Raw genomic sequence first — 15422 nt, forward strand, 5'->3', positions numbered from 1 at the left:
TGTAGACGATTTAAAAATTATGTACGTACATAGTAGAGTCCGTGGCGATCGTTACGTAATTTAAAATATCGCTAATGAAATGTCTGGAAAATCTATTTAATTTGATAATATGAACGGTTGGAGCTGATTAAGGACGGCTGTTGAAAGAAATTGTTCTGCAAGTCACTGCTGTTAACGTAACATGAAGCCGTAATGTTTTTAATATATCATGTTCATAATTTCATATTGGTACAGCAATTAAACATTTCTCTTATTTTATGATATAACGGAAAGAAAAGAGACGGCATAGTCTCTCGACCGACATTTAGAGGTAACATGAACTACAGAATAACAGAATATCTATTTTTTGTTTTGCAATTATTGAGTGGGTTGCTGCCATCTAGCGGTTGTACATGGAAACTGGTCCATGCCTAGCATGGACATGCACCCTATATTACAGTCACATAACACTGGAATAACATGATATATAACGAATGTTATTCAAAAGATACATTAATATCATTAACGTCGAATTATTACCGTTCGATAACATTGTTACAAACTTGTTAGCATTGCAGTTACATAACATTAACATAACATGTAAAATGTAACAGATATGTTATGTATACGATATATTATTCGTTTTATAACAGTGTTACATAGCTGCGTAGGGAATAGTAATACAAATCTTCTTTATGTTATATGTACGTTATATTACATGTTAAAAATGTTATGCAACGGTTATATTATTGTTACTTAACATTGTTTGGGGGGCTTGTAGTTTCTCATTGGCAATTCAGAGAACTTTGGAGCATGTCAATTCATTCCGAATAGCACCGTCATTTCTTGATAATCAATCATGGCCTCTGTCAAAGAAAATGTGACTTTTCAACAAAAAATAGTGTAACTCCAAATCCTCTCCTGCTTAAACCCAATAGAAACTATTTAAATTCAAATAACATTGGCAATGGACGTACAAGGCTAACATCTCTTTTTTAATTATATCAACCTAACAGGAAATCAACTAAAAAGTTGTTAAAAGTATTGTAACCTCTTTGGGGCGTTATTAGATCTAATTTTTAAAAATATATTCTGGGAGACGTTGCTTTCAATATGAGCTGTTGCAACGGTAACTCAAGAAGTAATGGGGCCGTTTCGAAGAGGTACAACAATGGCTGCAATTGCAGTTCAGGAAGTGGGAGTTGCAGTGGAAGTGGAGGATGCTGCAATGTGGAAGAAACTTATCACTCCTATGTACCTTTACCTAATGTACCTCAAAAATTTGTTAAACAATTGGGCAAAGGTGGCTGTGGCAGACCTAACTGTGCACGAATGATTCCTCCACCATCTCCTGCATCGGATGAAGAGGAATGGGAGTGTTAGTATTTCTTATTGTTTAGTCTTCCTTTTACCTTTAATGTACTCTATTCTTATTTCAACGGTCTCATTTCTTATGTATGTATGTTTTATTTTTATTTTAACGGTTTACATATTTATGTATGTGCGTTTTATTTTTATTTTAATGCTTTCAATTCTAATGTATGTGTTCTATTTTTATTTTAACGGTTTACATATTTATGTATGTGCGTTTTATTTTTATTTTAACTCATTCAATTTTCATGTATATGTGTTCTATTTTTATTTTAACTCTTTCAATTCTTTTATATGTGTGTTTTATTTAGAATGATAGAGTATATAGAGTGACCCTTTCTTATCACCTTAAGGTGATATGAAAGTATCATCTGAGGGGTTCATCGTTTATGAAACTTTTCTCCGAACTGAGCGCACCAAATCGTTTGAGATTTCACCATCTAAACATTAAAATACAATGCCTACTATTGTCACGCCTGATGAACAATATACAACGAAAAAACCATTTCCTCAATTACGACTGTGTTTTATGGTTACAGTTCCGAATGGTATGACTACTCTACCCCATGCACATTGCACGTGGCATGGTAAGAGAAACCAAAAAGATCGAGTAATTTATGCCAAATATAAAACTGTAACGTTGATTTAACAATTACAGGTAATAACTGCGATTACCTGAAACATGTTGATAATTCTAACCGAAGTTACACGCGAACTCAACCTACTTATGACGAAATGGGTTATTCCGACAACGACAATGGTAATTACTAACATTTATTACCTTATTAAATGCAAGGAAGTAGTTTTTATATATTTCACCCTGAAGAAAATGAATTTCATTAGACCAGAGAACTATTTCTTTGAATAGTACCAAAGAAATGTTTTGTTAATTTAAAGAAATAATTATTTGACTCGAGTAAATTCGACGCAACGTTTCTTCGGAATTATGACAATTTATTTCGAGTTATTTGAGTGATATTATTCTTTGAATTAACAAAATATTTCATTTGTACTAATCAAAGAAAAGTTTCTTTGATTCGATGCATTTTCTTTTTGTTTGTGCATTATTTGTCAGAAGTTTTTGAATAACCTAAAGAGACGATTATGGTAATGATAAGCTATTCAAACTAAGGGATAGAGAAGATGAGTCAAACTGGTATGGTATTAGAAATATACATATATATATAGTTTATATATACATACATACATACATACATATATAGTTTATATATATATTGTAGAATAAAATAATCAGTTCGTTAGAACGATTAAGGAAAGAAACCCAGAAAAATGGTTATACGTCGTAGACTACGTTAGTCATTGCGTCACACGATGCAGAAAATGAATGTGGATTAGAATTTTCAAATAGCCCAACATTCATAATATTAGTTACTATTTATGAACTGATTAAAGCTGACATTTAAATAAGTTCTCTTATACTTTCAATTTTGCCTTCACTTTAGATATGAACCAACAGAACGATTATGAGTATCAACAGGAGCAAGAAACCTACCAAATTAGAGAAGGAGGGGGATGTGATCAACCACAAATGTATAATCGAGATTATGCAGATTATTATTACGAAGACATTTCTGTCGATGAACAAAGTACGTTTATATGACGTTCATGTTATTACATCGATTTCATTTATATGGTGATAAGTACCGTAACACTTAACTCTTTATTTCTATATATCGTTATTATATTTGTGTTATTATAGTATATAAGAGATGATGTTATTATATTTTATATTTATTTATTTATCATGAAAGACTGGAAAATGGACGTATTTTTAAGTACTACAAATTAAGGCAATGTAACATAATTAAAGGACATTTTTTTATGGTTTTCAGAACCATTACGGACAAGGCCAGACCAAAATTGGAAGGGGGATTTAAAAGGAAAATACGCCAGTGAAATTCATAATAAAAAAGTGCATTTCTAAAATAGAAACAGAAATTTAGACATCTTAGGAACTTATGAAATTGATCACTGAAGCCTTTAAAAGTGGTGTGATATTTTGGCGATTCGATATCCTGCATGGGAAATTTATTTAAAACTAACATTGTGCGTCCAAATCAGTTATTATCATTGTAAATTAATACAAAAATGAATATTCAACCTTTGTGAATAATTAATTGAATATTCTTAATATTCCACGTTCGTTTCCATTAATTCCAAATGCCATTAATTATTCCATTAAAGACTTCATAATTACCATTAATGTTCCTTCGAATGTTTCTTCAATTACTTTTCACGTCTTATTATTCATTTATTGAGAAAGGAACATCATAATGAAACGCAACATACAGTTACAACACTTTTTCTCCTTATTTCGAGTTTTTGTTTCTATTTTTGTGTTTTGCAGAATCCTTCATTGAAATTTCCGTTTTCATGCAAGCCATTGTCCTCTTCCCATATTTGTGTGGATTGGATCCTTGGGATTTCCAGAAACGCGGAAATGTAACCTTCAACGTATCTATATTTAAAAAAAAAAAACCGTAAAATTAGAAATATATTTACAGATACATCTTACGATTTTCCATGTCATATTATTGGAAAAATTCGTCTAGAAAATGTTACGAAGACAAGATCGAGGACATTTTTTTATACACCTACCGATCGAGATACCGAGAGTTCGATTTTTTCGCGCCATGCAGATAATTTTCTCTATTGGCATAATTTCACACGTACAATTAAGGCTAAATTGCGAATAAATCCGATGTTCTACTCTTGGAACCTGCCATGAAGGAACATATGCCCAGAGATCGTGTTTATCGATGAGGTTCCTAACCTCTAAGTAGCCTAATTTCTTTCCACAAAATGGTTCACGCGTCTCAGCTGAAGATATTCCAAAGACTTGTCCAAAGAGCCTGAAATACGATTATTACTGAATCTGTTTTAATTTATTGAAAAATCTCTTCCTTTTATTACGCTATTTTAACTTCGTTTATCAGAAATAAGTCGGTAATAAAGATGCCGTTCTTTTTTTTTTCACTTAGCCTGGATTAGCATGAAATGACGTTGAGCTCGTATATTTCGATTAATATACAATTATTGAAGGCTTTGATGTGAAAAACGNTCGGACCTAGTTATTATTTACGATGTTCAACCTGGCGCGTCAAATTGCACAATGAATGTCATTTTTTGAACCTTTTGAATGAGTAAAGTCAACTTTAAAAAAGCCATTGAAATTCGACGATTTTTCTGCGTTTTTTAAGCTATGAACGAAACCCATTGGCCCATTTAATACCGAGATATGGATTTTTTAATATTTCATTTCGTTTGGTTCGCTTGAATTTTTTCGTCGACTGTTTCGGTTTAATATATAGAATTTAATATATAGAATGACCCTTTCATGTCACCTTAAAATACAGGTCGGAAAAAGGAAATGCAAATAAATATAATAAAATCAGTTTTTTAACAGTTTAATTTTAAGTAATCGTTAGAGATATTAATAAGTAATGTACGTACGGCAGGTCATTAAAACAGTGATCAGTCACTTGAGTGGATTTCAAAGGGCAATCGAGATCATATCTGTTGCCGCATTTTGTACACAGGTCCAATCTTTAGGGATAATTATTACTTAGTAATGACAAATTAACGTTTTGAACCCGAAGCCATTTCGACATATGGGCGAAATTCGTCTGACCGTGCAGGCAATATTCGACCAAACGTCGGGCGCCTTTGAGCGCTCCTACCCTAGTAGCATAGAATAATTTCTAAATATTTGTTTGTAATCTTTGCTAAATATCTCAAGCCACAGATTTTTTAAGATTTCTTGTAGATTTCATTCGAAGATATTTGAAATATTTGTTGAAAATCTCAATGACATATTTAGTTTCAATAATTTATAANAAATGTCTGGTAAATATTAACAAAATGTACGATATTCGTTAAATATATAGAAAATATAGGACAAATATTTTGTGCTACCAGGGTAGTGGCCAAAGAGTTAATATTATATCTCTCAATGAAGACCAAATATTTATGCACTTTTAGTTTTAAAAGGACGATATCGTGGTTTTTTTACTTACGGTACATCGGGAATAGAACGATTAACCTTAATAAATTTTTCAAAAGAAGGAATAGAATGAGCATCAAGATAAAAATTGGAATGGCCGGACATTATTACTTGCAAGAAATCGCGGTTATCGTTATTAAATTTACTAAAAGTGTTTCTTAACGAGTGACCATTAAATTAGATTATTAGGTAAGAAAATTCCCCAAAAGTTTGGAAATTTTGACAACATTGCCAATCAAATTTAACAATGAAGTGGCGTGTCTTGTTTCTCATTTTTTTTGCGCCTCGGAGCAAGCAATTTTTAATAATTAGAAGTGTTAATATTAAATACAAAAGTCCTTGATTGTATAAAATGAGCTTAAAGGAAAATATGTGAGATTTGATTTAAGCAAGATAGAAAAATCAGCTTTTTTAGCTTCATTAATGGGAATTAAATTTTATGATTACATTATTTTATTATACATTAAAATAAGGAAAAACGTAATCTAGGCTGCTAAATTATAATTTTTTATGGATTCTTGTTTATTTAACTAGTTAAAATGTGCGCTAGTAGTGTCAGCATGAAATTACAAGGATTTTGAGTAACTAATTTTTAAAGATAAGAGGTGTAAATATTAAATAAAAAAGGTCTCGATTTTATAAATTGAGCTTAGCGAAAAATAAGTGGGATTCGATTCAAGCAAGATAGAAAAATTAGCATCATTAGCTTCATAAATGGGAGTTTAAATTATAAAAAAAATGTAATCCAGACTGCTAAATTATACTTTTTGACAGATTGTTGTTTATTTAAGTAATCAAACTGTGGGTTGAAATATTAAAAAATCAAATTCATACGTTTTGCTGCCATAATGAAATAGTAGTACGCAAATATTGCAAAAATTTGTCTTTTTTTTATACCAAACGAAGTGGCCGATAATAATCGTAAAGTGAAAAATGTATTTTTATTATATGTTTATAAATTAAAAGTATAATGAAGATTTTCAACAAATGTTTTAGATATCTTCGAATGAAATTCATAAGACATCTTAAAAAATCTGTCGCTTGAGATATTTAACAAAGATTAGGAAGAAAATGTTTAGAAATTAATTTATTTTACTAGGGATGTTATCGTAGGGAAGTGTCACTAGTTATAAAAAATTACGAATCAGCCGCGTTTTTTAGCTCTTTCGTCCTATTGGTCAAATTGCAGACATATGTTGAAGTCAATTATGGCGATTTTTGACTTTAAAACTGACAAGTAACATGACTTGAAGGGTTAGAACATTTTCGAAAATGATTAGAAATATTCCCGCCTCTTTATCATTTACCAAAAAATCCTAACACTAATGAACAATGAGTTCACGAGGGAGAAGCGGTGATTCGTGTCCACGTAAGAATTATAACAAATTTGTTAACATTTTAGGGTCTAAGATATATTTCCTTAACAACATTATTTCTATTTAAAAATCAAATCCTTGTTACGATAACGCTGCAAAACACTATAAAATACTAATAACTTTCATGTAGCGCTGCAATGAATTTCATTATTTCTGATATTTATTATTTATTTATAGTCATTTGAGGTTATACATCAAACGACTGCCTTAAATGGAAATTATCGTTTAAATGTGAAATTTTTAATGTTATTTTTGAATATTCACATATAATGCATAACGATGATACGACATTGAATTAATATTTATTTTCAACAAATGGCCGCATTGGTTAAAATGGTATTATTGAGAAAACGTAAACTTTTCATGTTTCTCCTTCTTTGGTAAATGTTTTGTAAATATTTCAAATGGCTGTTAAATATTTACAAAATGTACGATATTCATTAAATATGTAAAAATATAAGGCAGATGTTTTGTGCTGTTAGGATTATATCAGTTTCAACGTGCTATTCTTAATTAAATTCTCTCTCCTTTCAATTGTTGCATTTTAGAAGGATTTATTCATATAACTGAACTGATGGTATATATTTTTACAGACGTTTGCGCGCAGGATAATTTTATCGATCTCGATTTCGTTGATCTGCCCGATGGTAAGGAAACTCACATTAATCTTTTTCAAATGATGTATTTGTCTTAATTATTTATGGTCGTCTTGGCTCTGCAAAAAGTTAAGACCAAAACCATGGTAGTTTTGGCTTTACAAGAAGTTCAAGCCCAAGGCTAAGATCATAGTAGTTTTGGCTTTGCAAAAAATGCAAGATAAAGGCAAAGACCATGGTCGTTTTGGCTGTGCAAAAAAATGCAAGATGAAGACAAAGACCATGATCGTCTTGGCTGTGCAAAATGTTAAGATCAGGACTTGTCTACTAGTCTTAGCATTACAAAAAGTGGAAGACCAAGATGATGGTAATCTTGGCTTTGCAAAAAGTTTACGACCAAGACCAAGACGATGGTAGTGTAGGACTTGCAAAAAATGCAAAATGAAGGTAAAGACTAAGACTATGGTAGTCTTGGTTTTTCAAAATGTCTAAACCCGAAACTCGATGGAATATGGCCAAGACTTGACTGGGCAAGACCAAGTCTCGAGTATATAAGACCGAGACTACCATAGTCTTGATCTTGGTCATGTATTTGCTGATCAGTAAGAGGCAAGGATGAGCAAAATCGGTCTTGATCTTACAGTCTTGGTCTTACAGTCTTGGTCTTACAGTCTTGGTCTTACAGTCTTGGTCTTACAGTCTTGGTCTTACAGTCTTGGTCTTACAGTCTTGGTCTTGACTTCGCAATTCTTGCAAGACCATCTTGCATCCCCTCATCACATCTTAACACCATGGAAGTGTACTTTACAATATAACGTTTCCCGTAGGTGATGCCGATGGCAACTATACCCCTCCCGCTGACTTTGGGGGCGACTCATTGTTTCAAGCAGACTTTTCGGATCCCGCGGATTTGATCCAAATCGAGCCAAATGAACCATTGTCTGGAGAAGATGTACCAGTATGGTGGCCGAATCAACGGACGCCAGAAATCAGCAGAATCGAGGAATGGACCCTGGACACCATGCCCGATTCCCGTGATGGACGTTTTCTCCACAGTACAATGAAGTCTCAAAGCAAACGGAATAATCAAGTAGAGCTTGATTGCTTTCAACTTTCCGGCGAATTGCCTGATTCCGATGATGAACTGTCCAGGGAGCACTACAGACCTGGATTATCGTCCTCGTCTGGAAATCGGGGTAGGTAGGTGTGGGGTGTTAGGGTTAGAGTTCTTACGAATATTGTTTCAAAGCTTTATAAATATTAACACTTTTTCGTATGCATACTATATCACACTATCATATCACCTTAAGGTGAAGTGAAACCCCCCTCAAATCAGTCGATTCGAATACAACACTTTTTTTTTAAGGGCATTAGACCAAACTCCGAAATTTTTACACATCTAAGAATTGTCCTGACACATTCAAACTTTGGATTTTTTTTTTGATTTTTTAACTCGGCCCAGACCAGAACCAAAATGGCGTCGACGTCTCATATTTCTATCAATGTACAATTATCGAAGGCTCTGATATGAGAAACGAAAGGGTCAGGACAATTTTACGGCAATTTAGAACACTCTGGTAATCGATAAACTTGCATTTGAACGGGATAAAGGCAAAAAAAGTGTTGTATGCGCTTCTATGCTAAAACGATGGGAATGCGAGGTCTCGGAGTGAAAATTTCATTGACCTGGAAATCACAGATGGGGCAGGGGGTCCCTTTGTAGTCAATTAGGGCCCCAGAAAGCATGAATCCAGAGAATTTCTGGAGTTTTACTTCGATTTCTTTATAATTAATGTACAAAAACGACAGGTGGAGTATGCCATTTGGGACAATACCCAATATAATTCGACCCAGCTATCAATATAAAAACGAACGTCGGCAACGTTGGCGTTTAGAACAATCTTCTTTATCGACGTCCATCAAGTTCCTCGACGTGTTTCACTTCACCTTAAATGAATCAGGAAAAAGGAAACATTAATTCGAAAGTTATCGTATAAACAAGCGTGGCGATCGATTATGGGGCCGGTATAATTACACAAATGGCTTGCTAAGATGTATAATACTTATGAACTAATCCCTGGGAATAGATTTTGCAGAGTTCGGAGAACAACACCCTCTTGGATTTGACAGAACTAGATCTGAACATGGAACTCCTGGCATGCTTGCAAATCTGAATCCCGCAGAACTCGCCATCTTCGAAACCGAATATCCTGAACTGGATCCACAGAGTAATGAATTCGTTTAAATAATTAGCGACAAATGTTAAGGTCAAGTGCAACCCCCCTCGAATCAGTCGATTCGAATAAGACCCCCCTTTTTTTTAAGGGTATTGGATCGAACAGTCTGAAACTTCGACACAACCCTAGTAGAATAATTTCTAAATATTTGTTTGTAATCTTTGCTAAATATCTCAAGCGACAGATTTTTTAAGATTTCTTGTAGATTTCATTCGAAGATATCTGAAATATTTCTTGAAAATCTCAATGAGATATTTAGTTTCAATAATTTATAAACATGTATAGAAATTATACTTTTTAATTTATGAACATATATTAAAAATACATTTCTTTTACATTACGATTATTATCGGACACTTCATTTGGTATCAAAAAACGGAAGAAATTATTATTTTCGTTCCGCTATTTCATTATGGGAGCAGAACGTGTGATTTTGATTTTAAATATTTTTAAAATCTGGATTTTTGTCTTTCAGTGTTCAGGACAGGTCCAGTGTTTCTTGACGAACCGACGCACGTCTCACAAGGTAACAGAATTATATTAAAAAATTACATTATATTAAAAACTAAACTATAAATAATGTCTCGTACACTGAGAATAAACAATGGTATACGTTACCACACTGTAATAAAATAGACGCCAGTCTCTGCAAGGGATATGATTCGCGCATGCTTTTTTTATTGTATTTGGCGCGAAACTCTATCAAGTTTCCTGATACACTAAAAACTGCCCAAACGTAAGGAAAACATGGATTAGATTGAGGATGTTTTAACACCATCTTATGACGAAACAGATGAAGACGATTTTGATTTTATTTACAATTTCTTAACGATCTGATGATGCGCTTTTATTCCAAAACGATGGTAATACCAGGTTTTTATTGCAGGAAGCCAAAGGTCGTGGAGAAATGTAGATGGATCCAGCCTGCGATGTCCTACTCCATCTGATCGTTGTAAGTTATATAGACATCATTGCAGTCAACAATATATATGTACCATGACGGACATGAATGCCTCTCCTGCAGATACGGCATCGCCTGTGCAGGATGGGAGGGCATCGATGTCTCCCAGTGTACAATATACAGAGACTTCGTTACAATCAATACTATGCAATATCTGTAAAGTAACTTAGGATAATAAGGCCCTTGGTTATTTATCACTATAGAATAAAAGTTGCAAAGTTTGTAATTCCTTTTGCCAATCAGTAGCACAATGAAGAGTCCATTCCCACCTTATTATCCCACGTTATTATCAATTACCAGAGGTGTCATGAAATGGACATTCTATATATATATATATAAAACGTCAAAATATTTATAACAATCTTTTCCAAACTGGATGCACCGAATCATTTGAAACTTCAGCACGTGATTTTGGCGGCCCTAAGGAAGAACGCGAAGCTCGTAAAATTTCAGTTTTCACAAACAAAAATTGGGATCTTGGTTCTAGTCTAGGATAAATAGAAAGAAATTCTTTTTTGTAAAATTAAAATTCACGAGCATCAAGTTCTTCCTTAGGGCCTTCATAATCATGTGCTGGAGTTTCAAATGATTTGTTGGCCTCAGTTTGGAAAAAAAATTCGATTAACATATTCATATTTTTATACATTACCCTTTCATATTTTACCCTTTATCACCTTAAAGTGTTTTTCACGTGAATAGCCGATAACCTGACGGGCATATCTACGGGTGTATCGCAATCGAGTGGTTATCAGAATCAACGAGTACAGGAGTCTCAGCGAATACAAGAACAACTATCGCGACGAGTACAAGAAAGATCGCAACGAATGCAAGAACAACAATCGCTGCGAATTCAAGAACAACACTCGCAACGAATGCAAGAACAGCTGCCTCCACGAATACAAGATCAGCACATACAATCAGGAATGAGCCGGGAAATTACACCGAGAGCGGAAAGAGTTGAAAGACAAGATGTCCCTACAAGTAAGCGAGACTTCCCTAGTAGCAGAAAATATTTCTCTTATATTTTCTATATATTTAACCAATGTCCCATTTGACCAATACCCAATATAATTCGACAGCTGTCAATATAAAATCGAACCTCGGCAACGTAAGTATTTAGAAATACCTTTTTTTACCAACGTCGATCATACCTTAAGGTGAAGTGAAACCCCCTTCAAATAAATCGATTGGAATACAACCATTTCTTTTAAGGGCATTAGACCAAACTCCGAAATGTTGACACATCTAAGAATTGTCCTGACACATTCAAAATTTGGATTTTTTTTTTTAATTTTTTAACTCGGCCCAGACCAGAACCAAAATGGGGTCGAGCTCTCATATTTCGATCAATATACAAATATCGAAGGCTCTGATATGAAAAACGAAAGGATCAGGATAATTTTACGGCAATTTAGAACACTCTAGTAATCGATAAACTCGCATTTGAACGGGATAAAGGCAAAAAAAGTGTTGTATGCGCTTCTATGCTAAAACGATGGGAATACGAGGTCTCGGAGTGAAAATTTAATTGACCTGGAAATCACAGATGGCGCAGGGGGTCCCTCTGCAGACAATTAGGGCCCCAGAAAGCACGAATTCAGAGGATTTCTGGAGTTTTACTTCGATTTCTTGATATTTATTGTACGAAAACAACAGGTGCAGTATGCCATTTGATACAATATCCAATATAATTCGACACAGCTGTCGATATAAAAACGAACGTCCGGAACGTAGGCATTTAGAAAAATCTTTATCGACGTCGATCAAGTTCCTCGACGTGTTTCACTTCACCTTAACGTGATAAAGACCAACAGACCAGCTAGCAGGTGATGGCATTGTGAGGCCTGTATAATTAAACAAATGACTTGTTAAGATGTATAATACTTGTGATCGAATCCCTGGGAATAGATTTTCCAGAGTTAGGGGAACAACACCCTTTTGGATTTAGCAGAAGCAGATCCGGACGAGGAAGTCCAGGTGGAAACCTAAATCCCGCAGACCTCGCCATCATCGAAACAGAATACCCTGAACTGGATCCCCAGAGTAATGATTTCGTATAAACAATTAGCGACAAATTTTGAGAACAATTTCGACAATAGGAGGTTCCGATCAGGGCGGTAATCTGGATCTTTGTCTTTCAGTGTACAGGAGAGTTCCAGGGTTGCTTGATAGATCGGCGCACGTCCCACGAGGTAGGAGAATTATACATTGTAATAAAAAATTAAACTAGAAATCGTACATTGATGATAAAGAGTCTCATACGTTACCACACTGTGGTAAACAGGCGCTAGTCTCTACAAGGGATATGATTTGTTCATGCCTTTTTTAAATGTGTTTGGCGCGAAACTCTACCGAGTTTTCTGATACACTTATGCCCGATTCCATCGATTTTGATCGAAACGTTAATCTTCGTTTACAATAAGTTGCATGTTCCCCTACATTTTCACGGCGGGTTAACTTCCATTAACCGCTGTTTATCGAAGGCAATCGGTTTTCAAAGGAAATCATGGATTTTAATGCTCGACGTAACGTAAATAACAAAAATCAGCTGATAATCGCAAGAGGAAATCGCTGGAAATCACCAAAACATTGCTACTATATTAAGCCTGATTGTCACTTGTGATCGAATCACATTGTTGACCATCATATGAAATCAAAGGCAATCGATTTTCAAAGGAAATCATGGATTTTAATGCTCGACATAACGTAAATAACCAAAATCAGCTGATAATTGCATGAAGGAATCGCTGAAAATCACCAAAACATTGCTACCATATTAAGCCTGATTGTCACTTGTGATCGAATCACATTTTTGACCATCATATAAAATCAAAGGCAATCGATTTTCAAAGGAAATCATGGATTTTAATACTCGACATAACGTAAATAACCAAAATCAGCTGATAATTGCATGAAGGAATCGCTGAAAATCACCAAAACATTGCTACCATATTAAGCCTGATTGTCACTTGTGATCGAATCACATTTTTGACCATCATATAAAATCAAAGGCAATCGATTTTCAAAGGAAATCATGGATTTTAATACTCGACATAACGTAAATAACCAAAATCAGCTGATAATTGCATGAAGGAATCGCTGAAAATCACCAAAACATTGCTACCATATTAAGCCTGACTGTCACTTGTGACCGAATCACATTGTTAACCATCATATGAAATCAAAGGCAATCGATTTTCAAAGGAAATCATGGATTTTAATGCTCGACATAATGTAAATAACAAAAATCAGCTGATAATCGCAAGAGGAAATCGCTGGAAATCACCAAAACATTGCTACTATATTAAGCTTGATTGTCACTTGTGATCGAATCACATTGTTAACCATCATATGAAATCAAAGGCAAACGATTTTCAAAGGAAATCATGGACTTTAATGTTCGACATAACGCAAATAACAAAAATCAGCTGATAATCGCAAGAGGAAGTCACTGAAAATCGGCGGAAATCGCCGAAACATTGCTATCATTTTAAAGCCGATTGTCACGTGTTACTGAATCACATTGTTGTGTATCATATTAAATCAAAGGCAATCGATTTTCAAAGATGGAAATCGTTTTCACCGATTTCCAAGTAAATTGCCCCTGGATTTCAATACATGGCGTTGTATCTTCTTATACTACTTCATGGGTGTAATCATTTCGCGTAATTTCATGTACAAATAGGAGATAGCATGAGACAACATCCTGGACCGTCTGGGTCGATGCCTCGTGGGGGAAGTTGCCATTGTAGTCGCAACATCGAAGCATCCCCTCGAGGTCCAGCCAGAGGAGCAAACATCCCCTGCAGTCATGCCCACAACATTCGAGGATCCGACTTGCAACGTGGCACTCACAAAATACTTACGAGGTTAACGTGTGTTCCAGATGAACCTATAAAGGTAATTGTGGTATCCATCTCTACGATTGCTTTGACAAGTAACCCAGATAGAAATTCATGATCATCATATGATGACGAGAATCCATTTACAAACAATTTGCAGATTATTTCCTGCATGAAATGTCTGCAATGTATGTACGCAAATTCCAGGATAAATTAGAAGAAAAATTCCCGGTAAATTTGCCATAAATGGTTGTAGCAACATGTTTACCGCATGTTCGAGCCATGTTCCATTTATGCCACAACCAACATTTATCAGATGAAGATTTATGGAAAATTTAACAGGAGCTGTAACATCATTCCGTGACATTGATTTGCGGACATGCAACACATTATTCATATTCATCTGATACAAGCGATATAAATTAAGTTTGGAATAATTAATTTATCAGCTGTACAAAGATTGTTTGATTTTAGTGTGATTCAGGGATACAACACATTATTCATATTTACTGCCAATGTGGAGAAACAAGAGTTAGAAGTGGCGGAGCAGATGAGATGGGATCATTACAAGGAATGTCTTCTTCAAGAAGAAGAGCCAGAGATCCAAACAGATGTGTTTCTTTCAGAAACTAAGACAATGGACGGCGTACCGAAAAGAACAATAACAAAAATTGAAAATCCCTATCTAATTGTTACATTTAAACCTCGAGAACCCTCAAAATATGACTCCATTACATTTTTTTTCGAGCTGTTGGTAAATCTTATTATTTTGCACACTTTCCTGTAATTTTGACTGACAATGCTGATCAAGCAATTCCCTATCTAATTGTTATAATTAAACCTCGAGAACCCTCAAAATATAATTTCATAACATTTTTTATGGAGCCGTTGGTAAATCTTATTATTTTGCACATTTTCCTGTAATTTTGACTAACTATGCTGATGAAGCAATTCCCTATGCAATTGTTACATTTAAACCTCAAAATATAATTTTAATACATTTTTAATGGAGCCGTTGGTGAATCTCATTATTTTA

At 34.4% G+C, this 15422-nt stretch overlaps 3 protein-coding genes across 3 annotated transcripts; 2 read left to right on the plus strand and 1 right to left on the minus strand.

The window, feature by feature from the left end:
- The first annotated feature begins 771 nt into the window (after window positions 1-771).
- LOC105696012 lies at window positions 772-3306 on the plus strand. Its single transcript, XM_012418121.1, has 5 exons — window positions 772-1357; window positions 1890-1937; window positions 2009-2110; window positions 2814-2957; window positions 3204-3306. Exons 1-5 carry the CDS (start codon window positions 1093-1095, stop codon window positions 3293-3295), a joined length of 651 nt encoding a protein of 216 aa, XP_012273544.1. The 5' UTR covers window positions 772-1092; the 3' UTR covers window positions 3296-3306.
- A 374-nt stretch (window positions 3307-3680) lies between these two features.
- On the minus strand, window positions 3681-5494 carry LOC105696003. The gene is made up of 4 exons (XM_012418111.1): window positions 5388-5494; window positions 4825-4917; window positions 3970-4223; window positions 3681-3829 (listed from the first exon to the last, which is right to left on the minus strand). The coding sequence occupies exons 1-4, from the start codon at window positions 5477-5479 to the stop codon at window positions 3681-3683; spliced, it is 588 nt and encodes a 195-aa protein (XP_012273534.1). The 5' UTR covers window positions 5480-5494.
- Window positions 5495-7613: 2119 nt separating this feature from the next.
- On the plus strand, window positions 7614-15019 carry LOC105696004. Its single transcript, XM_012418112.1, has 10 exons — window positions 7614-7713; window positions 8174-8542; window positions 9434-9574; window positions 10059-10109; window positions 10470-10535; window positions 11244-11525; window positions 12453-12587; window positions 12686-12736; window positions 14230-14444; window positions 14861-15019. The coding sequence occupies exons 1-10, from the start codon at window positions 7614-7616 to the stop codon at window positions 15017-15019; spliced, it is 1569 nt and encodes a 522-aa protein (XP_012273535.1).
- The last annotated feature ends 403 nt before the right edge of the window (window positions 15020-15422 follow it).

The sequence above is a fragment of the Orussus abietinus genome, unplaced genomic scaffold (assembly GCF_000612105.2).
Source record: "Orussus abietinus isolate OABI.00-Male unplaced genomic scaffold, Oabi_2.0 scaffold308, whole genome shotgun sequence".
NCBI lineage: Eukaryota > Metazoa > Arthropoda > Insecta > Hymenoptera > Orussidae > Orussus > Orussus abietinus.